The sequence below is a fragment of the Bombus bifarius genome, unplaced genomic scaffold (genome assembly GCF_011952205.1).
Source record: "Bombus bifarius isolate JDL3187 unplaced genomic scaffold, Bbif_JDL3187 scf7180000008166, whole genome shotgun sequence".
NCBI classification, from domain to species: Eukaryota; Metazoa; Arthropoda; class Insecta; order Hymenoptera; family Apidae; genus Bombus; species Bombus bifarius.
In genome coordinates this window covers 1,951,963-1,979,321 of record NW_022884488.1, presented here as the reverse complement: position 1 = coordinate 1,979,321, position 27,359 = coordinate 1,951,963, and the positions used below count along the sequence as shown (strand labels likewise).

General features: G+C 35.7%; 1 protein-coding gene across 5 annotated transcripts in view; it reads left to right on the top strand.

Annotated features, from left to right (window-relative positions):
* Nucleotides 1-27,359, top strand: part of LOC117209166 (Down syndrome cell adhesion molecule-like protein Dscam2) — a 315,452-nt gene that overhangs the window by 154,379 nt on the left and 133,714 nt on the right. For all 5 annotated transcript variants that reach the window (XM_033450859.1, XM_033450857.1, XM_033450855.1 and 2 more), the window contains exon 3: nt 6,901-6,990. In XM_033450859.1, coding sequence (XP_033306750.1) covers nt 6,903-6,990 — 88 coding nt within the window. In that variant the 5' untranslated portion in view covers nt 6,901-6,902. The remainder of the gene's footprint in view (nt 1-6,900; nt 6,991-27,359) is intronic.

Sequence of the window (27,359 nt, the reverse complement as noted above, 5' to 3'; positions counted from 1 at the left end):
TTTATCTACGCACATATACAACAACGGTTCCATTACCCATTTAGTTACTAAACAACATACTAATTATATTGCAACCTTTTCGATAGGCGGCGAAAAATTAAAAATATTACTAATAAATGGTCTAATTCCATTTCTAATTGTATAACATTAGTAATTGTAATGATTGCATCTTAAGTTAGTAACAGGCTTACTGTATGTGTAATACCATTATCCTGTACACTATTAATATATTGAGCGTAATTTGTATATCGAATAATAAATGGAAGAAGTGAAAGTTATAAATTTTTTTAACTTATATTATATAGATTATATAGATTATATAGATTATAATATGTAGAATATACATTGAGTGGAGAGTTGAGTTTTATGTAATAATTTTTCGTAAGGAAATATTTTCTGTACAATATTCTTCTTCTTCTTTTTCTTCTTTCATTCTTCAGCGTCGCATCGACAACGCGGTCATTAGCTACGGTTTTGCTTATATCTGGATCTCGTTTCATGTGTCTGTTGATTTGATAAATGTTTCATATCCTAACCGTATTCTAACCATATCCTATATTCTCAGCACACCATAAAAAGTAACTATTCTAACCGCAAACATTGAAGATTTTCAATTTTTCTCCGTCACAAGCTTAGCAAAATATTCTCGAAAATTTTCATCTCGGGACAGTTTCCAACTATCTACTTCCTATCAAACGGCTGAGCTTAAATTCTTTTCGCCCGCGCCATTCTCATATCGCCTGATACGTTGCGATCGCAGGGGTCGATTTCCCTGAAAAGCTTGGAAAGGAACCGTGTCGGACCATAAATCATCCTTTTTGGGCTTACTTTAGTCAAGCTGGTCGCTATTCGGCTGTGCAAGAAAAAGAGACCCTAAGAGACCTTAACAGTAAATTCTTGTGCACGCACCATAAACCAGGAAAAAATACGATCGACAGGGGAGAGAACCGAGACGATATTTGTCGTTGGCCGCTAAGTCACCCACTGGCAACAACTATCAGAGTATTTCGTTTTTGTGAACTTATTTCGTGACGAGTACCTTTTTAGGTTATTTCAGGGACTAGCTGTTTAGTCATCTTTTATTATTTTGCTCAAAGTTTAGCTTTTAGATTAACAGAAACGTTTAATAGAGCGTAATATATAAAATGATCTGTTTGGGATTTATTTTATAAAGTGTAAGTGCATAAGTATATGTGTGTATAAGTGTGAGCGATCGTAGGATTAAATCGAATAATTTCTTTTATTAAACGATCTCTCGTAGTTTCCTAAAGATTGAATTTTTATTTCATTACTTTGGCTGAAAATTGTAGACATTTCAGCATATGCGTACTTTTAATTGGAAAATGTTGTTGTAAATAAATATACGTCGAATGTTGCATTAATAAGTTAACTCATATAACACAGTGATGGGATAAAAAATATCAAGTAACGTAGGAAACTACACATCCAATAGCAATGGTAAAATCGAGTATCAGAACAAATCTCTTTTTCTTAGTATTTATAATGCAACCAGAAATTGTAAGAATTAAAGTAAAAATTTTATGGAATTTCATTTAAAAAGGGGGAAAAGATTCATGTAATCATAAGAGGAACCATCGTTAATAACCTTCTCGATTATAATGTTAAAATTAAGTTTACGCATAGAACGGAAAATTACGATAATTAAAAGCAAGATAAAAGAACGTGCCATTAAGAAACTAGCAGATTTACGTATCATGTGACCGTGAAGTACGTACGTACAATTATGCACCTCTTAACAAACAACATTATTCTTCTTGTTACTCATTAACTTCTTAAAGATGCAAGAAAAGAAAGAAACAAGAGAAAAGTTACTATACGCGGAAAACAAGTCAGTTGAAGCCACTATTCATTCTCTGCATATTTCCTGGCCCATTTTTGTTTGTATTTCGCGGTGATCGTAGACCAGAAACGGACGTCCGTGCCGTGAAAAATGACCGTCGTCGCGCTTCCGGACACCAGTACAACCGCACCATCCCTACTGAACTATTCCCGTGCTTTTCTGTCCGGTCAACGAAATGTGCTTCTAAAGCCAACCACCCATCCTACAACCCCCGTAAACCCCTACGCGACCATAACCCGGACGTCGTCGTCGTTCCGCTGGGATCAACCAGCTACAACCGCGTGCGTGGCCTTTTTGAAGTTATACCGCGGTGCAGAGTACGTGCGACTCTGGATACTTGGAGTTTTAGTCTGCTGTACGAAAAAGAAATCGAGGAACTAGGAGTTTGGTGGTACGCGTACTTTTTCACGGATGATGGAAGACGAGTAGAGAGGATGGATAGGGGTGAAACACAAAGTTGAAGGATAGGGAGTAGTATCTTTTACTGTAATTTTCTTTTCCTATTTTTCGATCGCTCTGAGGATGTGAAAAATTAATTAATTATTTAATAAGAAGTAATCATAGTAATGTAGAGGACTTGTACAGAGGATGAGATTTATTAAATGTTATTGCATGTTGTTGAACCGTCGAGTATATTTAAAATAATAAATTAGTATACAGGCTATATTTGTTGAGACGCTCGTACAGTGTGTAAGTCGTAAAATAGGATCGCTAATGACACGTTAATCAACGTTGATAACTCATTGATAACTGATCGACAACTGTAATTCATTTCCTTGCGATCGCGTCCGCTTATTTATACTGATCGGGGGAGAGTCGAAGAATTCAAATTCGTCTTTGATCGACGGTTGCACGTAGCGGCGACATTGTTTTGTCTGGAGTTTATTTATCCATACGTTTTCTGTGTCAAGGCGGTGTCAATGTCTCAAGGCAAAATAACACGAGTCGCTCTCGATTCGCATCGTCCTCTAACTCGTGTGCCGCTACAGTAATTATTGGTAGCATGAGTTAGTAGTATGCAATTAATATTACGATCATGTTTTGGCAATTTAATTTCTATGTTGGCGAATGACGAAGGATGATTAGAAGGATGATAAGAATAAGGGTGGGTAAGTAAAGAATGGAGAATTGTGAGATAGAGAGTAGTATGTTGGAATTTGATAAATAGTAAAAAATGAGAATAAAAAGATAGAATCGAAGGATAGAGGATATTGTTAATGTTTATTTTCTGATGTTTTATCGAAAGATCTGGAGAAAGCTAGGAATTGATCATCCTTTGGGAGAATTATCAAAAAGTGAATAAAATGTAATCGTAAAGGAATGAAGGGATAGTTGAAACACTTTGTTTCATATTTGATTTCAATTTTGTCTATATTTCGATAGTGGGAATATCCTAGACAGAAAGGAAAAGTTCTCTATATGTCGATATAAAAAAATCTCTTCCTCTCTTTCATTTATAATATCTAACTATACCTACTTTAGACTTCTTGCATAAGAAAAAAAAAAAGAAAAGAAAGAGAAGAGAATTTGAATACGATGATTTATTCCAAAGTTGATAGGGAGATGAATCGCCTTGAAATTTAAAATTCAATTTATACACAGGGGATGAAATATTTCTTTTATCGTATATTACCATTTACTATATATCACAATATCTTCGGCCCTTGAATATTAAATAAAAGCTTTGTAAGAAGAATAAGAAGAATGTAATGTAAATGGAAAGCTACAATTACTGTTATCCCTTAGAATTAGAATAGAATAAAATGTGAATGGTAAAAAATAAAAAAACGTCGTGTAATTCTTTCTATTTCCAACGTTCGCAGTTACATTTGTTCTATATATACACACGCACACACGTTTTCGGCTCTCTGGACAGCATGAAATATTAAGATAAATGTATTACGCTCGTCGAAGAGCGTCCTGAAAAATAACGTGTCACTCTTCAGAAATAAATGAATATCTTAACCACGCCATCATCAATCTTATCGCTTATCGACCGGTTTATACGTGTACCCGCGTTCAGCCTAATACGTTTCAATTCCAACGTTGGACATTCGAGGAATCTCGAACAGAAATTCCTTCACTTATACATCATGTTACTTTTCGGAGCACGTCTTTATAGAATTTTATAGAATTAACAGATGTAGAATACGTTTAATAGCTTCATCGAATTCTGACACGGGTAAGAATTATTTATTGGTTAACTGTAACAGAAAATATATTACAATGAGGTGAATATCTTTAAAAATATTTTTAGGAAGAATTATACGAAGGATTGGAAATCTTAGAATTTTCTCAAATACTTTCGTTACCGCGTGAATATTAATTCTATGTAGAATGATCAAATGATTCTACTTTGTTAAGAAAAATGAAGGGAAAAGGTACTTTCACCTTTTAAACAACGATATAATAGAATATCGAATTTATTAAGATTTAGATTCTAATTATCGATTACTAACGTTGATTCTCGAGTCTAGATGCTGCAACTACTATTTGTGCCATGTTTCTTCGATAAACAAAATTATGGAAATGAATTATTTATTTTTTGACAGTGGAACGTTAATTATATATCTCGGCAGTAAAATTGTGAAAATTATTTGTGGCTTCTAAGAGACTCGTACCAATTTTGACCATATTTTATTATTACTTGCAACGATTAATTAAAAAAACCTGATAAAAATCATATTTATATCCGACATGCGATTTCATTCGATTTATTCAGCATACCTCATACGCCCATTTATTTTGTTCAAAATTGGGCGTTAGTCATATATTTCGGCAATGAAATAGTGCAACTGATAAAAAGATGAAGCTCGGTTCCTATCTCTCATATGTATATCTCACGTATCAATATTATTCCAATTTTACCATTTTCTTTTGTAATAGTTCATTAAAAAAATGTAGCAAAAATCACATTTATCTTCGACACCTGCTTTCGTTCCATTTATACAGCACACCTCATAATCCTCACCAACGATGCCCATTCACCGGCATTTCACGTCCAATAACCCAACCAAATTCCCGAAAACATTACGCGTTATCCTTCACCATGAACAACCACAATACACCACTGCACCATAAAGCGAATAATTTTGTACGGCCACCATGGTCTGGCCGGTACGGTTTGACGATGGCCGTTTCTGTCGCGTTATTAAACTTTACTCTCGCCGCGGTTTTCGACGTGATCATTTAACACGCGCGTAGTACGAGCGTGCGCCATTTAACTGAAATTTTACGCCACGGGGACACTCTATCGCTTGGACAGTCGTTACACCGCCTGCATGCTCGTGGAATCGCGCTAATTGATTAATGGTCAACAGATGCGTAGGCAGCATGCTAATTCGCCCTCTGATTCTCCAGGCTGTCTCCGTCGTTAAAGCTCTCGCAAAACTCGTCCAACTAACCCCGTAAAATGACGTGAAATTAGGATAACGAAGATAAAAGATTCGCAAATGTTCGATCCTCTTTGACACTACTTTTAGCGAAATTTTGAGAGATTTTCGAATTACGTCAATAAGAACGACTGCAATGCAAACCTAACTCGTGGTACGTAATACTGGGTTGGCAACTAAGTGGTTGCGGATTTTGTCATTAGGTGGCAATGACAAAATCCGCAATCATTTAGTTGCCAACCCAATAGAACGAGCCAGAGTGACGGTAAAACATTTGCAAGTGCGATTTATTTCGTATCTTTTTTTAACAACATTTTGAGAAATCTCGCGCTACAGCACGATTTTTGAATCGTACCAACACGAATGAACTTAAAGTATAGAAACTTAATTTTCGATTTAGAATAATACCTGCAACTAGAATAATAAATCTGCAACTGTGATTCGCGTTTAGATGTGGTAACGATTTTTCAGTAAAACATTACTTTATGGATCTTTAAGTCTTATTAATACGAACGATCTTTAAGATCGGGACGTTCCAATAGCTTCAGTTTAATCGATCGAATCGTTATTTACACTGAATAGCGGGGAAAAAACAAAGAGGAACAATAAAGGATTCGTAATTTTTTAGATTTTTAACGAAGCTCTGTTGTGTTCTAAGTACGTCAACGAGGTTTTAAGAAATCAACTCTATTACAGCCTATAAGTTGTATTAGCATAAACGATTTTATAAGATAGGCTGGCAAAATATCTTTTGCTAAACCTATGAAATCTCAAAGAAAAGTTGCTTCAATTTTGCATTTCTAGGCGAAGTTGATCTTATGAATGGGAATTACTTCGTGCCATGGTAGGTTTTGTAACGAATGTCGTTTCGAAGTTTGACTCGATTCTGCGTTACATGGATTAAGTTGATTTTATGAACGAAAGTTGTTTAATACCGTGCTGGGAAACAGTTTCATTATTTTGAACAGAATTATGACAAATTTGGTAGGATCAACTTGTACTTGGGCGAAGTTGATTTCGCTCGTATGAAATGGAAGTTGTTTCAAATTAAGATAAATATTGTTAAATGAATTTTTTAAATATCCCTTTGGATTATTATGTACAATTTAATTCGGAGATAAAAAATACCTGCTGATAAAAGGATAAGGTTGTTTTTCTAAAGAGAAACAATTTTAAATTATAAAACAGGATAAATGGAAATAGAAAATAAATAAATAAATAGGGAAAATTTATTCACCCTCTCTGGTGAAGTTAATTTTCTTCTATGACAAACAGATCCTTTAGATACAAATAAATACATAAAGTTATATAAAGCGTTATATATATTATTCCAAGTATATATCTCATAGTATAGAATTATATATAATATCCTAATATAGACTTTGACGACCTCTCGAGCGAAATTTATCGAATAAATGCGGGTAGTAAACGTATTTACCGCTCAAACATCGATACATCACCGACCAATCCGTTGGAACCTTCTATCCTAATTAATCGCTTGGAAAGCCATTTCCGTCCGGTCTCCGACGCCCGCAAGAAACTCCCAAAATCCATCATAGCAAAACGTACACTGTTCCAAACTACTTGCCACCCTATGATCCCAGCTTTTTGCTTCGTTCCCTAACCACCTGGTAATTCTTGTTACAGGAATGTTCCGAGAATGCGTTGAATTGATTGCGTTTCAAAGAGTTTCGGCTTTGGGAATGGACTCGACCGTGGCGTTACTCCTTCTGACCGGTGAGTAGTCACTTTTTCAAACTTCATCGTTCAATTTATATTTCTTGTACATTGCGTTACTGTAAATCACGTAACTGATTTCTTACAATTGCGAGTTATAATTTATAGGAATTTATATCGTGTATGATGTACATTTTTTAAAATATTTATTTTCATATCTGTTATCTTTAGAATGTAGATTATTCGGTTTTCTATATCGGTTCGATGTTTCCATTATTTTCAACGATATGAAATGATTTTATTTGCGGAAGTTAGACTAGTATGTTGGAGTAGTATAATAGATATGTAAAAATACAATTTTCCAGCAATTTTCCAGAATCCCAGAATTTAGTTAAAATTACGGAACAATTCTTTGCCATATTTTATCCAGTGGAATACAAATTATTTAATTCATCTTGCAAGAAAATCTCCAAAAATAATATTTTATATTATAATCCGTATTCATCGTATTAGTTTATCCAACAGAATCAAAATCCTTTGATTCGTCCTTCGCTATGAAATTCCAAAAAACGATATCTTCTGTATATTTAATTCAGCTTCATCGTTACATTAGGTTGTCCGGAAAGTGTCTTTCTTTCGCAAACGTGTTCTTTACAACAGTGCACGTTCATACAAACGTCTGTGAAAAGTCACGGTGTTTATCTCAACAAAACAAAATGGATCGTACGTAATTCGACAAAATAATATAAAACAAAAAACGTTGTGCGCCTATTATTTCCTCATAAAACGAAAGAAACTTTTCGGACAACCTAATACTTCATCGATCGAAATTAAAATTCTCTAATTGACCTTCTGTTGTTATTTCTATACTCAGAGGTAGGATCACAATAGTTATTATTTTATTGAATGCATAGTTTTTATTATCTGCATATGGATGGCGAGCACGAACTCACGTTGTCATTTTCAACACCTTCCGACACAAACTCTTCAAAAATATTATTCTCTATATGATCCATATTCATCGTCATACTTCATTCAACAGAGTGAAAGCTGGTTAATCAAACTCGCAAAACAAAACCTCCGGAAATATATTTTTCTGTACACGTAATGACATGTCTTGTCTAATAATAGAATAAAAATCAACGTTCTGCAACAAAATTTTCCACCTGGGTGATTCCAAAAAAATGTTCACCCCAACGAAGAGTACAGGTGAAATGGTAGAATGGCCGATTGCCAAGGACAATGGAGAATTGGCAGCGTTCTGGCGTGTCCAGTGTCTAGGCTTATTCTCGTTTCTGAACATAGTACGACCTCTGCCTCTCTACTTTCTTCTCTCTCTCTCTCTCTCTCTCGCCTCGATAATAGCCACCAGCAGGGGGAAAGAAACGGGTTTGTGTATCCTAGGGGACGCGTTGCCGTGCTTGAACTGTGTCTAGATTAATGGACAGATAGCGTTCTTATTATATGGGAGCAACGTAAGACAATGACCTACCCAATCTGGCGATCTTTTTCAAAAGTGTATGGAGTAATTTGAATTCCATTTTACGTGGAGTACAAAGAAAACATTATATGAACGAGATTGTTTCTTTTGTATGGTTGACCTATTGGTTTATCGAGAAATTGATAATAGCGCAGATAAGACGAGTGATTGTGATTCGAGTTTCTCTTTCGGTTTAGAAAACGAGAGATTGCATTTTGAAGTGGTATATCGCTTAAGATGCTAAATTTTTAAGCGGGGAAGTCTGTGTACGATGTTATCTAAAAGTATCCGAGGATAAAATATTTACGAAACGTTTACAAAAGTTAATTATTATCCAAGGATAAAATGTTTACGAAATCTTTACAGCTGTTAATTATTATTAAAAAGTAACTAGGTTCAAATTGTTTAATCAGAATGTGATTTAATGTTGTATGACGAAAGCTGTTAAATTCACATCTTTATAAGGGCGATAAGAAACTTGATTATAGTATTTATATCCTAAACAATTAATTAATATTGTTTAACAATTCTATGTTCGAAATTTTAATAGAATATTGAATTTATATTTTATATTTTATTATTATACATAAATTTCATTATTTAACTCTAATTAGTATAATTAGCATCCTATTATTATTGTACCATTATTTCAATTAATATTAATATACTGCAATAATGCAAACAATAAAATTAATTTCCGTATTGTATAAATGAATTCATCAACATATATTAGCAGAATTGAAATTTGTAATTGACAAACCTGATAAAACCTGTTTATCATTTGAAATCATTCGTTTCTCGACGTATCGTCTTTATATTGGATGATTCAAATATTCCTATTTAAAACGATAGAAGAATATTACAAGCTGAAAGATCAATATATATTTCCCATATTTCTCTATTAATTGTAAGATTTATCAGAGTAGAATTAGAAAATCTGATGTTTTCTTTCAATCACGTTGGAAACATTTTCATGCGCACGTAGCCATGCCGTATAACAACTAGGATTTTTAATGAAAATAAATATCTTGCTAGTCACTCGTTCGACCAGATTATGATAATAATTTGAAAGTCACGAGAGCCGTGGATGTAAATTAAGAACGCACGGTGGCTCATCATTTGCGTATTTTTAATTCCGGTATTGAGTTTTATTTGCTCAACACGTTGTTTGTTACTCTACATTTTAATTAAGGACAGAGGTGGATGTTTGCGCTAGAAGCACGTGGCTTTCGATAAAGCTTCGTCACACGCACTCTCTGAAAGCATCCGCGGTTTTCATGCATTTGCGTTTTTAATCTCGAATAAAAATAACGCGTTTGATCGGCTCAACTTCGATTACGCGTCGATTGAGATTTATCGTATTAAAGGAAATACGTATTGTTCTTTTCTCGCTTGTTATATTTTTCCTGTTGTTCTACTATAAATGCATGTTGTATCTTTAAAAAACCTCGTACCGCAAAACGGATAGAGAAGGAATTTCCTGTACCAAGGAATCGTAAAGTGTCGTGGATGATCGCGGACTAGTGTCACCTTATTCAAAATCAAACAAAATCTCTGTAAAGAAGCTTTATCGCGAAAAACAGAAGAAAATTTTCCATCAAAGAATCGAAAGGAGACAAAACGCAAGTATCGAGAATGGTCGTAGACTAGTGATCTTCTTATTCAAATCACTATCCATTCAAACAATCCTATCTTCATCCACGAAACTCTCAATATTCAAATCACAATTCGCCGAACCAAATCAAATCCCTCTAAAGCATCTTTCTCTCTCAAATAGGGAGAGGTAAATCCTCTATCAAGAAATCGAAAAATGTCGTGATCATGATCGTGATCATATCCTAGTCACTTTCTTCCAAATTATCATCCACTCAATTATCTACCTGCATGTATGAAACTCTAAATATTCCAACCATAATCCGCACAGCGAAACATTTTTACAAAATCTTCTTCGAAAGAAAGAAAGAGAGACGAAAACTGTCTATCAAGGAATCGGAGAAGCTCGTGTATGAATAATAACTCTGCTCATTGCAAATCGTCATCCGTTCAAACGTCGCTCTCTCCACGTACAAAGCTCTCGATATTCAAACCAGGAATCCACACAACCGGCTCGAAGCAACCTCCAATAAAGAACCTTCGTCTGCAACAACGTGGACAAGAAAGAGTCCTCTATGAAGGAATCGAAAGGAGATAAAACTAGAGCATAGTTTGGTCGTCTAGTCACCTACGATCGATACTTTGAACGCGGCGAACCATATTCCGAATGTCCGGCATGCGACGGAAGACGAGGGGGCTGGCTTGAGTTTGATTTGGCAAAGATCGTCTCCTCCCGCGTGGCTGGTCCCTCTCTTCTTTCTTCTTCTTTTCCTTTTTTTTTTTTTTTTTTTATTTGAGCCTACGATTCTCTTCCGGCAAGGAGAAGAGGAAGGATCAGTCTGAGTGTGCGAACGTCCATCGTATACAACGGCCGTTTTCTACGTGTGTCGAAAGAGAGAAAGAGAAAGAGAGAGAAAGGTGGGAGCGAACGAAAGAGAAGAGATCGATGCAACGACCGAAGAGAGGAACCCGTAGGTTGGAAATAGAACAGGGGAAAGAGAGCAGGAGACAACGAGCTCGAGTAGGAGGATAGGCGAGAAGGGGTTGCAGAAGGGGTTGGTGGGGTGTGGAAAAAAGAGAAAGAAGTACGTTTGGTTTGGCAGCGGGCGGTGGGCGTCGAACTCGGGACATCGCGCGCGGATGACGAGTAATCGATCACGAGCACTGTGCCAACACTCCGGCCCGAACAGCTCAGTGATTCTCATTTTATGGTTTATCGATGCCGGCACGATGCAACGTTCGACGAATCTTGGAATGATAATTTGAGCGTCCAGGGTATATTCTACTTTGGAATGTGTTTTCTCAAGACTTCGTTGGCTCTTTTGCCAAAGGAATTGCGAAGCAATGAGAAGACACTTTAAAGTTTAGAAGCATAAAAATCTATCGACTTCTTGTTACTCTAGATGGTTAAAAGGATTAGAAAAAGTAACGATTTTGAGCTCGTTGTAACAAGCGTGGAATATAGTCTTGTAATTTATATATGTACATTGCATATGTATATTCGCTTCAAACTCGACACTTTATCGATGATATGATATTTATGACGGTTTATCGATGCCGAGAGGTCGCAGGATTCGACGAATCTTGGAATGATGGTTTGTGCGTTCAGGGTATTTCAGAATGTGCCTTCTAAGATTTCTTTATATGAAGCAGAACTTGTATAAAGGAATTACAAAAGTGTGGGAAGGCACTTGAAGTTTGTCTATCGATGTTTTATACTGTAGTAGATCGAAAAGATTGGGGAAGGTAATGATTTCATGTTAATTCACTAGAATTTGCTTTTACACAATTAAAATTTAAACTTGTTACAACGGCTGAAATCTAACCCTGTAGTTTCTACATATACTTTTAGATTAGTTTCAAATTTGACATTTTGCGGCTTATCTTCATCTCGGAATTATAATTTGAGCTTTGATGGTATTCTACTTTAGACTGTGGTTTTTGAGACTTCTTTGGCATCATGCCCGCTTCTGCATGTTACACGACTGGACAACTGTAAAATTAATATTTTTCCTTCTCTGAATTACAGTAATATCTTAGAATATCTAACGCTGCAAAACATTATAACGAAAAACAGCTCGGTAAAACCCGTTCTTCAAACAGCACCATAAAAAAGACACGCATACTCGTCTCAGGGATTTTAGGATCTTGGGATCACGTGTCACACTATGGCAATAATTCAAGCAACATACGCGAGAGACTCGCGTTGAGAAGAGACGCTCTAGACAGGCCTATTGATTTCTGATCGAGGCAATCGTCGATGCCAACAAGCGTATCAGACCAGGTTTTTTCGCTCGTTCGTACAAAGTTTCGACGCAGCAACAGGGGTGGGATGGAAATTATCCATTAGAGGACAGCGGAGATAGGCCGCGTTGAAATATCGACGAGTAAACGACAGAAAACGGCAGGGTGATACGACGACGATGACGACGACGATTTCAACCGGCCCTCGACATTGGTAAGAATCGAAGCCAAACGAATATTCTTCAAATATTTAAGAAAAGCGATCGCAAAGAGCATTGCTTTTATCGGTTAATTTTGGATGAACGGAAGTCAGCGAATCAGCCGAATCTGAAAATGCTGACGATTCGCTTGTTCGCTAATTATTACGGCGCACAAGTCGGTGTACGCCGTGGAGATTTTGCTTCTGCTTATTCCTCTTAATCTGCCTGATGGTAACGAAGAACTCCGCAAAGTGGGATTTGTTGAGTAATTAATGGTAATAGGGTGGCTTCGTTCAGATGAGAATGAAGTGTTTGGATGGATTTTTCCTAACTTTTCTGTGCGTTCAGTAGCATTGAAAAATATTTACTTTATTTAAAAATTATAATATTTCAAATAACATTCAATTACGATTACCAAATGTTGTACTGTTTGGTCGAGATTTGATTAGGTGTTGAGTGGTTTGTTATAATATTATAGAGCGTGAATTATGGTAAAAAATTAGGCTGAAATGTGTGATAGTGGAATTAAATCGAATTTGAAGTCGTTGGTAGTGTTTCAATTTGAATGAAAAATTATATAAATAAATATAAAATATAAATTTCGAAAATAAAAAGTTAGACGTCTTAAAGGAGGATAGTATTACTGTAACGATAGGTCGAGAAAGTAGTATTATACACGTAGAAAATTGAAACAAGAATTAAAGCCTAGGATTGAAGATAAGTGTTTCTGACCAAAGCCAGCCCTCTTCTCCTTCCGCTGTTTGTTCTGCCGGTATGGTTTAATCCAATTCCAACAGAAACTTGGCCCGCCTTGCATCAATTTTCGAAGTATCATCGTAATATTTCTACAAAGATATTGCCAAAACTAATCAAGAACTTCAAATGAAAATCAAATTTAACTAGGTAATTACTTAATTTACATTATACTTGTGATGTTATACTTAATTACACATGAGTAGAAAATTAAAAAATCAGAAATAATATACCATAATCAGTTTGTAAAGTAAGGAGTTTTCTAATTAACGCCTTCCATTTCGACGTAACATGTCATAATAAATAATATCTAGTTTGTCGCGACGTTATTCATAAAAATTAGAACTTTTTTAATTATCTTTACTTTGTGTATATTATTAGCAAAATAAGAGGATGAAAAGTTGGATGTCCAGGAAGTATTTTCTCGTAACGTTAACTATAGAAATCCAACATTTTTGGATTATTTATAATGCAAATACTTCAGTAGAAAAATAAGAGAACAAACGAATTAAACAAGTCCGAACATGCAACAAATATTTTAATTAGAATTCTCCCTGCTAAAGGTGCTTGTTTCTTAATTAACAACGGTTTCATCTTCGTAAGAATTAGGATTTCGATAAGCTCGAATTAATGTTTGGAGGTCTGCTTCAGCGGAATCCACATCGAATAACTTGCCCGCATTAACAACTTTGTAACGAGCTGAATGAAGTATTAATTAATTTCTCGCAGTTAATTAACGAACAATTAAGCTAAAGTACTAGAATTGATGCGAAGCACCAATAATTATAACACTTGCCGTTGCGAAACCAAACGAATAAAAAACCGTGCTTCATTCTACTTCAAGCACGTAATTTTCATTCACAATGCTTTCTCCCTGCTTTCATTCAAATTAACGTTACGAGTTAAAAATGATGGAGGTATTAAAAATTCAATTTCGCGGCGGTTTTAATCAAAAGTTTGATCGAATTTATAAAGTAAATAATTGATTATAACAAAGATTATCATTGCCAATAAACGTCATACAGTTATGTGTGCATGTAAAAAGGTGCAAATTTAATTCCACAGAATATTTTCATGGAATATAAGTAATTTTGAAAGTTAATATTAATAAACGTATAATACCCTTCTGTAGATCATTTTTAAACTCTATTATATTATCGATAAAAGTTATGAAAGTTTTAATCTGTTTGAGTTGGGTTTGTGAGAAAGTAAAGAAATATGTGGGAAAGTTTTGTTCACGTGAATTTTTAAATCAAGCGTCAGAGGATGACGCTTATGGCGAAGATAACTTGCGTCTGACCATACGCAGACCTTCTCTCCTTACAGTGTTCGTTCTGGTAATTAATTGCTTCCTTATAATAAAAGCTCTAGCTTCTCCCATATACAGTTTCTCGCGATCGTATTCGAATACTTATGGAAATTTTTCACGAATGTATTACATGTGTTATATGGAACATCTTAAACTTTCGTTAACAGTAACGCAACTCAATTATCGTAGTTTTATCGGTTGCAAGTTTGAAAGAAATCTGTGGCGAAACTCGACTACCATAATTATATTTTAAAAACTTGAAAATGTACATAGAGACTGTAAAGATATTTAGTGCAAGTATACAATTTGCAGACAATACGAAAGTATTTAAATAGTCAACTATCGTTTATATTAATAAATCTAAATATTCAGAGACCATTTTTAATACTTAGTATATATTTTATATGACTATTCATACTGTATATTAATTTTCTATTAAATATACATTTGCAATAGACATATCGTAACTCCTACGTATATCTTTAGGTTAGTTTCAAATTTAACTAATCAAATCACCACAGTCGTGTCCCATTACAACGCTAATGAAATTTCAAAATGTTCTACATAGTAAGCACGATATACACAATGTAAATTCTTGACGATTGATATGTACCATCAATGTATATTGATTTTTCCTTTGAACGATAATTTCTTAATACTCACTGAAAGAGCATTAATTCGAGTTCCATAATGTATTGCTGGAAATACGAATATTTTATTAATATATTGTATCATAAAAAATATGCATCTTCAAAAAATAACAGATGCCTATTCACATGCTACTTTAATACTACTTAATACCAGAATCTCTAAATCTTTTTTTTGTTCTGGCTTTCATCTATATATTATATATATATATTTGTATTTTTAGTTTTAGGGTTCCTCATATTCAATAATTATTCAAATTTTTCTTCAAATATTGCACGTACAAAATTTCGTAGTAATACATTTTTGACCAATAGTATACGAGTGTCTTACGCTATAGCAGAAATGGCTGGTTCAGCCATTCATTTGTCTTATTAATTTCTAAAATCAAACAATAAATGTCCTAGCACGCTATACCTCCACGAAGAGTATTAACAAACCAAACAACTCCGTCATCAGCCAGCTTTTTACAATACAAACACCGAAAACACACAAATCCAAATCCATCATTCGCTAATTAGAAAATTAAATACCCCGAAAAAAACCTAAAAAAAGCATTCCGTTAGCGAATCGAGCCGAAGAAGAAACAGGAAACTCGTTCGCATGCTTATCTTCCATTAAATTCCACCCCTAGCGAAGACCAAACTCATCTACATCTAGCATCCGTTCGTTCGCGTAAAACAAACACAGCTAGAATTACCATAGGTAGGAGATTCCCCGCCGGCGAAATGTTAACAACGATCGCTTTCCAAACAGGTCGAAAATTCATCATCTCGTCAACGTTGAAGCACAGCCGAAAGCCACGTGCAACGTGTATCCGAGGATCCGTGCCCGCGCGATGCTTCCGCGAAAAATACAGACAGCGAAGAGGCATCATCCCCCTGTGGTCCCTGTCCCCCTGGCCATCCCCGTATCGATTTCTGCCCGATGGAGTATCGCGATACTCGCTCTTTGCCGCGTCTACCCCTTCGCCAACCCATCCAACAACCCCCGCTGCCTGCCTGCCATCGTTGGTCCACCCTCGATCGCCATTCTTTGTGACTCTGGCGAGCAACCCACCACCTCCCAAAGCTTTTTTTTTCTTCTTTCTCTGCTACCCATCGTGTCCTTCGTCCTCCGACCATTTCCCTTGCACGCGTGTTCCTGCATCACCGTGAACGGACATTAAGCGAAGGTACGTGTCCGCTGGAAAATGGACGACTTTACGGTGGCTACCGTTATTCCGGTAGCTCGCATCTTTCGCACGAAAACGTCACTGTTAGGGGGATGATGAAGGGGGTGTTTGAACGTGCATGGAGTTTTGAAACGGTGCGATGTAGTGGCTGACGAAAGGTGTTCGAACGTTTATCGTTAGACCGAGGATTTCTATGCGAGTTGGTATTTTTTGAGAATTTAATTAAGAAACCGTAGAACCTCGGGAAAAGATCGTTTTATCTAACGGGCACCGTGGAGACCATAATGTTTGAAAGAATAATTTATTCATTTCAACAGTCATGAAAACATGTAAAATTAACTTTATGAAAACATGTGATTTAACAATTCAAATTTTGATTCACTTCGGCATCTGTAGATTCTAATGCATTTGCAAAGCAAATTGAAAACAATCGCGGCATATCGCTTTGCTTGTAAAAATTAAAATGTTGAGAAAGGTGAAAAATATGAATCATTTTCTCTTCGCGTTACAAGTTGCTGTTTCCATCGATCTTCCCTTCTCCTCGTTTACGTTTCATGAAAGAATACGTTTTTAATGAGGCACGATAGCCGGACAACGGTAAAACCGTCTTTTTTCAACCCTTCATCTTCTTTTATCTTACCATTTCTTTTAATCAGCGTTCCATTATCGCATTTTATTCGAATCACAGTGAAAATCTTCGATTTATCGTCGCTATATATTTCGACGACTAAAATAGAAAAGAAAAGAAAGGAAAAGAAAAATGGAACAGTTTTGATTTCGGATTCGCTATAAATTATTTAGATCGGTGTTGTTGGGATCTTTCTCTGATTGTTTTACTCGCTCAGTGATAACGAAATAATAATTATTTATTGCGAAAATATTAAATATTAAGCTAGCTATTACAGTCGCGCAAAAATCTTGTCTTATTTCTCAGTCAAAATCTTTATACGAAGCATAAATATCATATTCTTTGTTAAACGAAATATTTTCTCTAGTTATCTATGATTTTTTGTCGTGAAAATTACTTTTTAATATTCTTCGTTTAGATAATTCTGCCAATGTAGCAAATATTATCGTAAGTAACGATATTTTGACGTTTATAACATTACCTAATGATAATAAATTTTGCAGTGATCTAACGAAGTAATTTTTAATACAGTTTGTCAAATAATATTGCAGAATCTATTTCAATATTTTTGTATATCTTTTTACTATTTTATCTTCTCGGCCTGTCTTCTTTATCCCTCCAATTTTCCATATTTTACGACGATTTTCTTTAAACGATGATTGAGAAGGGATATCAGAGATGTCCATTAATTTCAAAGCGTGGTTGAAATTTCGAATCTGTATGGTCGTAATATTACCGTTGATATAAATACGTATCCGTTTCTAGAGCGATACTTGATTAATCATTGGACTAAATACGTCAAAATTAAATTAGGGTTTTTTTTTTAAACTGTCGAGTTTAATGTAATTTGGTGTTGCACGTTACAGAGGCAATTAACTGTCATATAATGAACTGAATAATTTTCATCATTTCGTGCGAGTATCGAAATCGTTGAAAATAACATCGAATCGTTTGAAGATATACCAAAATACCTAAATAAGCATATTTCGAACTTTCTGACATAATTTTATTTTACTTCAAAAGAATTTGTTTCACAAAATCATATACGATATCGTTAAATTGAACATTCGTATAACAATTTCATTTTTTCAAATTCACTGTTACCTAATTCTCTCACATTTGTATAATTTACCTTCTGAGAAACATTCTGACAGATATCTTCTTATAAAACAATGATGTACGATCCGTACAATATTTTAGAATTAAAGTTCCTATAAATAAACAAACGATATGTAGTCGAATAATTTTCCTCGCGAACATACGATTTCTCCTTACGTTTAAACTTCTCATAAATAAAGAAATATACGCAAATAATTTACCTTACTAATTTTATACGGATTGTCTTTTAAAAAAAAAACACACAGGTGTGCAATCTACACAATGTTTTACGTTTAAGCTTCTCATAAGTACAGACACACGTGCAAATAATTTTCCTCGTAAATTTTACACCGATCCTTTCTATGAAACGCAGATGTGCAATCTATACATTGTTTTACATTGAAATTTGTCCTAAGTACAGCCACATGCGAGAATGATTCTCCTCTCAAATCTTAGACGAATTCTTCTTGCAAAACAAATTAAATCGTCAATCTTGAACGTGGAGAAACTCTATCGCCAAGCCGAAGAAATTTCAACCCCAATAGGTTTCCACATCCACTCGCGCTACACCGCATAATTACCGGGGAACTCGAAGAGCCCATCAATGGGCCGCGAAATTCGTGCCATTCCACCTGCAACTCACTCGATTCCGCGCGAGGAGCAATTTCCTGACGCGACACTACTCTTTCTCAGCTTCGCTTCGCTGCGAAAGCAGCTGAAAGCATGCGCCTGTCGCTCGAGCTTCATTCGCTGACAATGCTTACGTTGCCATAACTCAACTCCGTGCCCGTTCCCAACTGATGAAACGTGACCGTATTCTGAAATCGAACGCGTAATCCTATGATCATTTTCGCTCCTCCAGCACTCGCCGATCAAACGATTCTATTTATCAATAGAATGATAGATGATTCAATAGATGATCAATAGATGATTTATCAATAGAAGGTGGTCCTTAATACGATAATTGATCATAAGACTCTAAACAGTTGACACGGAACATGGTCGCATCCCGAATGAAAAACCGATGCGAAGTTGAAGAGGTTGTTGAAGATTGAGATGGTCGGTTGGTTAACTTGTCCGTGTTAATAATTTTGGTCTCACGATGCGATGTAACGCAGCGAGGTATGTAAGCTAATAATTGTATTAATTTTATAATTCTGTAAATCGTCACAAGTCTGGCGTATAGAATTTGATAAGCGACCTTCAACACCATGGCTCACCATGGAACTCGAAGTAGCTGATTCTCGGCGTGGATATATTAGGTTGTCCGAAAAGTTTCTTTCGTTTTAGAAGGAAATAATAGACGCACAATGTTTTTTGTTTCATATTAGTTTATTGAATTATGCGCGAGCATAATAATAGAAATATAACGAAGTGGATCATACCTAATTCAGTAAAATAATACAAAACAGAAATTGTTGTTCATCTGTTATCATCTTGTGAAAGGAAAGAAACTTTTCGGACAACCTAATAGAAAGTGTCAGATCTTGGTTTTCTTGTCTCTGGTAATATTCTGATGAAACAGTATAATACAACAAGGTATGTGGATAATTGTAGTTTAATGATTACAGCTGATAATTGTAATAAATTTATGGTTCTGTAAATCGTCTGTCATGCACGATAAACCATCGATGTAGGTCTGTGAGTTTGATAAGTGACCCTTGATACGATGGCTCACCATGAAACTCGAAGTAACTGATTCTCGGGGTGGATATAGAAAGTGTCACATCTTGAATGAAGGGTCGAAGTGAATGATAGGGGTTGTTGAAACTCGAGATGGTAGTTGGTTCATTTGTCTGCGTTAGGAGTTTTATGAGGCAATATAACGTAATGAGGTATCGAAGTGACTGTAACGGTTCAATGGAATTTGGTAATTGTAGCTAATAATTGTAATAATTTTATAATTCTGTAAATCGTCTGTCATGTACGATCAACTATCGATACAGGCTTGAGATATAGAATTTGATGAGTGAGCATTAATACGATGGTTCATCATAGAACTTGAAATATGTAGCTGACCTTTGACGTGTATTTAAACAATATAGATTCATTGTGATAGTAATTTCAGGAGGCAGTAGAATATAGCGAGTCACGTGAGTAGCTATGATAGTTCAAGGTAGTTGAATAATTGTATGGTGATAATTTTATAATTCTATAAATTATTTGTCATTCGTGCTCAATTATCGGTGACGAATGAAAGGCTTGCGATGTAGAATTTGGCAGCAATTTTTTGACATTGTCAAAATGTCTTAGAATGCGATTCTGTATTTGCTTGTCTACAATTTTACGTAGTAGGTTGTCCTACTACGTTTCTTTCGTTTTATGAAGAAATAATAGACAATGTTTTTTGTTTTGTATTATTTTGTCGAATTACGTACGATCCATTTTGTTCTGTTGAGATAAACACCGTGACATTTCACAGACTTCGTTTCACGTTTGTATGAAGGTTCACCATTGTAAATAACACGTTTACGAAAGAAAGACACAACCTAATATTTAATTTAATTAGCGTTTCTAACAAAACAAATGTACAGATATATACGCCGTTCTCGGTGTCATCGATTGACGCATAAATCAATAGATGGAGAGTTATATCCAATTAGTAAGAATTATCGCGTAATTTTACTTGAAAAAAGACAAATTTCTGCCATGCAGTTCGAGGATCATGTTTGAAATTTTCAGAGAATTCTTTTTAAAACTTTTAACGAACCTTACCAGGATTTTAACCAACTTTTTCAAGAGCCTGAATTTTTAATTCTAAGTTGCTCGTGTCGAATCTTTTTAAGCAGTTACTGCTCCACACAGTAAATTACTATCTAATTTATTGTTTTTAATATAAATTTTCATCAAAAATATTTAACGGAAAATTTCCAAAGTAAATAATCACCGTTCATCGATCACGAGTTTTATTTAGCTGGTTAAATCCATCAGATTAATTAACAAACATATACTTCGAATATTAATTCGATGCAGGCATCCCCTTCGTCCACAAATCGATTTTATATTTTTAACATTCGATCGTTTCAGAACACCGCGAAAACTAATTTCACGCGTTGCGCGGTACCACGGGGAATCCGATTTTGATCTCCCGTTATTATGTGTTTTTCGTTTCTTCCCTGCAGCTCACCCTTCGCCACTCTAGTCAACCCTCGCTTCACCCCTATTTTCCGGATTAAATCGTGTCCGTGGCGTGCACATCAAAGCGGTGGAAAAACGATAGATCGAATTTGCCGGATTTCCATCTCGTTCAACGACTGACGAATTTTCACGGGTTACACCGTGAAAAAGGTACATTCGTATCATGTGTTCTGCCTTTTTCTACTTTGCTTTTATGGATCACGGTGTATTTTTGATCTTAAGTTAGAAATCATAAAAAATGCTCTAAATAATAATATTAACATCGAAGGCCATTCGCAGAGTATCGAGTATCAAAATAAAACTATAGAATATCATCGCATTATATTTAAATTAGATTTCGTAACATCGGTGTATTTGATTTGTACTATATATCAAACATAATAAAATATGAGTCTGTTTTACAATAGCTAACAGCTATCATTTCTCATCTAGCCAGAAAATCGATGAAAAGTAACTATTACTTAGACGATGAGAAATTGTATTATAAATTGAAATAAACTTCGATTTCATATTTCCTTGTTACCTCATTGTAGGCAAATGTCCGCGGGAATTTAAAATAGTCAAATGTACACTCGTTAAATTTACAAAATCATTTCCCCGCAAGGATAGCCTCATTCGCAACAATTTTATCTCAATCCGTTATTTTTATACAAAATAGATCGCCATTATTTTTATTCGTTCAATTTCAGTACATACAGCAGACTGTTCTGCTCAATTCTGACAATCGCGAAACCGTTTACCGTAGAATTTCAATTTGACCCACATAATATTTCGATTGCCACTGTCGCGAACGAATAAAGCACCGTGAATATGAAACGCGAAGCCCGAAGAGAAAGCGATCGCGAACTATCGACGGCAGGCTACGTTTGATCGACGATATTGTTAATGAAATTTGCGATACCTGGCAGCGATGCGTTCCGCTTTGCGGTCCAGAGTAAATATTAAGCGCGCATTTTAGCGCCTCTGGCAACGCGTGCTCTGCGGTCACGTAAACGTCCGGCTGGGGCCGTAATATCGCGGATAAAATCGATTTCGACAAAATCGACAGCCTGCCCCGTAACAAACGTTCCTATATTTTGATTCATTTCGTTCTTTTTTACACTATTTGCTTTTATTTTTTAGTCTCTTACGTTGACTTTTTTTTTGTTTTTGTTTTAGTCATTGTTTTTATTTTTATTATCCGTATCGTTCACGAAAATAGATTTCAATGATTTTAGGTTGTAAAAATTTATGTGATTTTTCCGAGCAAAGGTTTTAAATGTACGTACACATCGTCTTTAATTTCAAGGTATGTAACATTTTTTGACTGACTTGAAAATGTAATTGACAGAGGATTTTTATTGATTTGAGATATCTAATTGAGAGTCTTATAGCATTAATAATTGTTGCGAATTATCGAATAAAGAGCAACCGGTCAAGTCAAACCGATCGGTCGATATCGCGTACCTCGAATGAATTAACGCTCAAGGTGAAGGAGGTTTAATAGATCGAGTGTTGGATTAATCTAGAACTTTATTTGCACTTGTTGTATAAAAGTAACGTGTGATGTTATGAACACGGCGGTGGTAAAATCTTATTGGGAGTGAAGTATTTCATCCATATGGTGATGAACTGTCCTCCTACATTGCTGATTCTTCCCATCAGCCGTTGGGTTTCGTCTGTCCATTTACAGCTCGGTGAGGATATGTATTTCCCAAAGAAGGGAAAATTCCGAACAATGATTTTGATGGAATAAAATTCTCCGGGTAAATTGTCCCAATTTTCTGAAATATAGTTTAGTGAAAAATTTTGAAATTTAATCAGTAGCTTTGGAGCAGGGGCACGTATATTAAATCTTCTATTTTTTGTAATTGATCGTAATAGAATGATTTTGAATCGATCGTCGCGTGCTAAACTATTTCGCTGTTTAACATCTTAATAGGAAGTTTGAAGGTACAGCAGGTAACGGTTTAATAGGCTTATGGGATAGCTTTCAAGAGAAATGAGATGATATTCAAAGCACGCTCTATCCTACGTCTTGACACGTTGACATTGTGAAACGTAGCAGGGGAAGTTATTAAAAGATCGTAAAAGATGCAACACGAAAAATGGAACGACCGCACGTGCCTGTAACACACGTGATGGAATAAGAATTTTAATCACATTTCACAAAAGCTCTTGTCTCTTCTGCTAATATAATCTTAAGACGTGACGTGATGCTTGCGCAGCTCAAATAAATAACTCTGATATAAAATTGATACGGGCTCACTTAAAGATATTTAATTAAATTATAATGACTTCACTGTTTATATTTTTATTATTACAATAATTACAATTTTTAAATCCCAGAATTTAAAAACTACAAATTTTCGTCGATCTTTCTATATTCCTTCTTGCTCACTTACATCTAACACACACAAAATTCTCAAAAAATGTGTAATTATCTTATTTACATAAAGATACAGCATTCTGCAATAGTGTTGTGTTACGTATTTACAGAATTATTTTATTTTCTTCCCACTGGTCTTCCAATAAAACATTCTTAACTTCAAATCAACCTAATTCTTCCAAAGAATATTAAATATTAAAACCATATTTTTAGTCATTTGTACGAAACATCAACGTTACATTACAATCTACTAAATTTCAGGAATTCTCCACAGTCTTTAATAATCGAAAATCGCACAAATCGCCGTATTCTTCCCAAAAATTAATTTGAATCATTTTGTATACTGACTGAAAAAAAATCAAATGTTACATCTGAAATTTCCGCGAGAAAGCTGAATCCTATACCAGTCGGAATACTCGCTGGTTGTGTATACGTTCCGAATCAGATTTTCATCTGGTATCCGTGACGCGTCATTCCGCGCGTCTAATCCATCACCGCGTGGCAGCGGCGTTAGGCATCGCGACGCCGTGTCGACGCGTACACGTTCGCTATTGCGTGTTGAAGTTCGTCTCGGCTGTCAGCTTGACACAACAAATCGGGTTTGCCAGCCTGTTCCGCCCAACAACGTTGTAATCGGAGCGATATTAGGGGGAGCGGAAATTGGCGGACTCTCGTGGCTGCTGTCGCGTTTTACAGCGATCTTGTCGACCTGTTTATTAAAATAGAACCGTTTTCAGGGATAGGAACTTAGGATCATAGGAACCTGTCTCCCAGTGACACCATATACCCGGTGCTTGATGATACTTTAAACGTAACTGCAGAAAATTTATTTGAGAATGGTACCCTGTACGATAAGTCACATTTCTCGTCGTTTGTAATAGAGAAATTCGAAGTTTGAAAGAATTTTGTATTCTCAATATATCTTCATGATTTTACTATGAAATATTAGAACATTAAACAACTTGCAAACTCAGGCACGAAATATTTGCCATAAAAAAAAATCAACACCTTTAAGAAAACATAGGATTAATATTCAAAAATTCACTGAAATGTACAGAAAGATAAACTTCCGCGTTTCTCGTTACTTGTATTTGAAATTTGCGTACGCGTAGGAAACTTAAACCGTGAAACTGCAAGAAAAGCAAGAAAGAAACGTTATTATATGAAGTTTGCCAAGGAACGCTTTGTTACAGAGTTATGAACGAATATTGTACGTAGGAAATAGGTAACGACGTATTTTCCATTACAGCACACAAAAGTTAACTGTATTATTGTGTCAGCGTGATTACATGTTCTTTATCGCGTGGTAACAATTCTGTGCCCAGTTCAGAATAATTATGATAATAATACAATAAAAAGCAATTACCTATTTAGTATTTTTAATCCCACGTTTCGAAATCTCCTTGTGCTCCGATTCAGTCCTTCACAATTCCGAGTCCTTCACAATTTCGTTGAGTTTCGAGAACTGTATTTTTTCATTCGTTACATTAGTTCTTCGTGCCAAGCACGCTGAAAGCTGTATAGGACGTGGTGGAACAGCTTTTTAGCCACCGAGATCACCGAGCGTTACATACCTTGATTTTTAGTTACGGGAAACTGTAAAAGAAAAGGTTTATTCTATAGAGACGAGTTCACATGAAAAACTAGCGTAACGAATGAAACACGTAGTCGTTGAAACTCAACAAAATTCCGGGCAACTGCGAAATGCTATTAATTCCATTGTTCATCCATGTTAAATTTGTATCCAACCACAGGGACAGTATGATTAAAAATACTACTTAATTGTTTTTTATTGTATTATTATTGCAGCTATTAACGGCACAGAGTTGTCATCACATGATAAAAAGCGCGTAACTACGCTAACACGATAATGAAATTCATTTTTGGTGTGCAATAATGGAAAATACGTCGTTGCTTATTTGATACGTGCGATATTTAGTTTACAGCTCTGTAACAAAGCGTTTCTTGACAAACTATATTTTTTCCCTCTTTTGCCTACAGATTCAGCCGTTGCAGTTTAGCGGTTTAGGTTTGAAACGTCTCACAAAACAAATTGTCCTATCGATTGAATTTCTAATTTAGAATCTAAAAATAATTCAGAGAGCAGCTGCAACCGCAACTAACTACAACAACGTTTATCGCAACTCTACAAATCGACGAAATCCAAAAGACGCGAACTTAAACTAACTTGAGCTAGCTAACTTAAAAGCTAGAACTGCCAAGAAATCGAACGAAATTTCTAATACGGCGAAACTACGACATACAAACATACAAAGTACCAACCATGTGGAAGCAAAAGAGACAATGTTTCAAGAAACACGAACCACAACTTTCTCAAATTCCCCTAAACATAGACAATTAACAATTAAAAATTCAGCAAAGTGTACGTCGACAGCCCAATCGACTGAAGCTGCAATCTGAAATCTAAAAATACCTGAAAACCGTGCAACTTTTCTCCAACCTCGTCAACCACTCTTCTGCGACCCTTAAAATCGGGGGAAAAATTCCTGGAATAGTTGGCCCTCTGTGAAAAGAATCGGAAAAAAATTGTTCATTTTTAATATCGCGAAACCCATCCCAGCGGCGAAAGAGAATTTCGCGAAATCCTATTTCACGGTCCGCGGAATTCCCAATCCCACTCGTCTCCATGACGCGTCCGATCGCCGCGCCAAATTCAATTATTCCCAGCGCCGCCGGGTTATCTACATAATAACGGAGAGGATCCGATTAAATCGGTAAATCGTGTGCCGCTGGTATCCGTGCCCGTTGGTAATCGCGTCTTTCGCGGAAGGCGTGCACGATATCGCGATACAGAAGGCTACCTCGACGAAAAGATTTAGTGTCGGTGGCACGTTGTATTTCCGCCAGTGAATCATCCACCGTGCGACGCTTTTACGCGTTCATCGGACAGCGAACCGCGACTCATCATCTCTATCTGACTGGTCGCATCTAATCGCCGTGCTTGAAATGTACGAAGCCGCAAATTGACCTCGGTCAAAGCTGAATGAACGTCGATGGTGATTGTTGATAATAATTATGAGAAAGGTTTGTGTGAAGGGTCGAGAGAGGGTTGATTATGGATTATGGAAAGTTGTGGTTTTAGCGATGTATAGGTGTACATCTCTGTCCATTAGTCAAGTTATACGAAATTTCTATAGATTTTAAACGTATACATCGCATACGCGTTGATTCTACGTGAAGCTAACGCCGCTGCGATAGTCCAATTTTTATATCCCGATCTTGCTCCAATTTTACCAATTTACGAGAACCTGTAACGATTAGACGGCGATAGGAAATTTGAAAGTGGAAAATTGTACGGGGTACATTAAGCACAGGGTAATATTAAAAAATATACGAATTATTCAAAATGCAGTGCTTTCTATAATTTTCTATAATATTCTACAATACTTTTGAACAACTTTCTACCGAGCTTCTACTCTCGTAATTATCTTCTTAAATATATGTGGGATAGTGTGACATCAGGGAAGGACGTAGCGTGAGGGGTAATTGTTTATTAGCGTTGTCAAGATATGTTAACGTTGCCAAGGAGTGTTGTGAGCGTTTCCAAGGTATGTTAAGGAAAAAGTGAGCATGGAAAACATCGTAACGAGAGTTGAGAGGGTCAGAGTTGAATTTATCGTTGTCGTGTGAAGATCGTTGTGTTGTCGTGTCGTAGAAGTAGTGAGTAAGGAATACGTGAAACAGGGTATTATATTCGATTTCGTCCGAGTGCAAACGATATTGTATAAATCATACTGTTACCTACAAACTAATAATATAACATTCCTACATATATGAA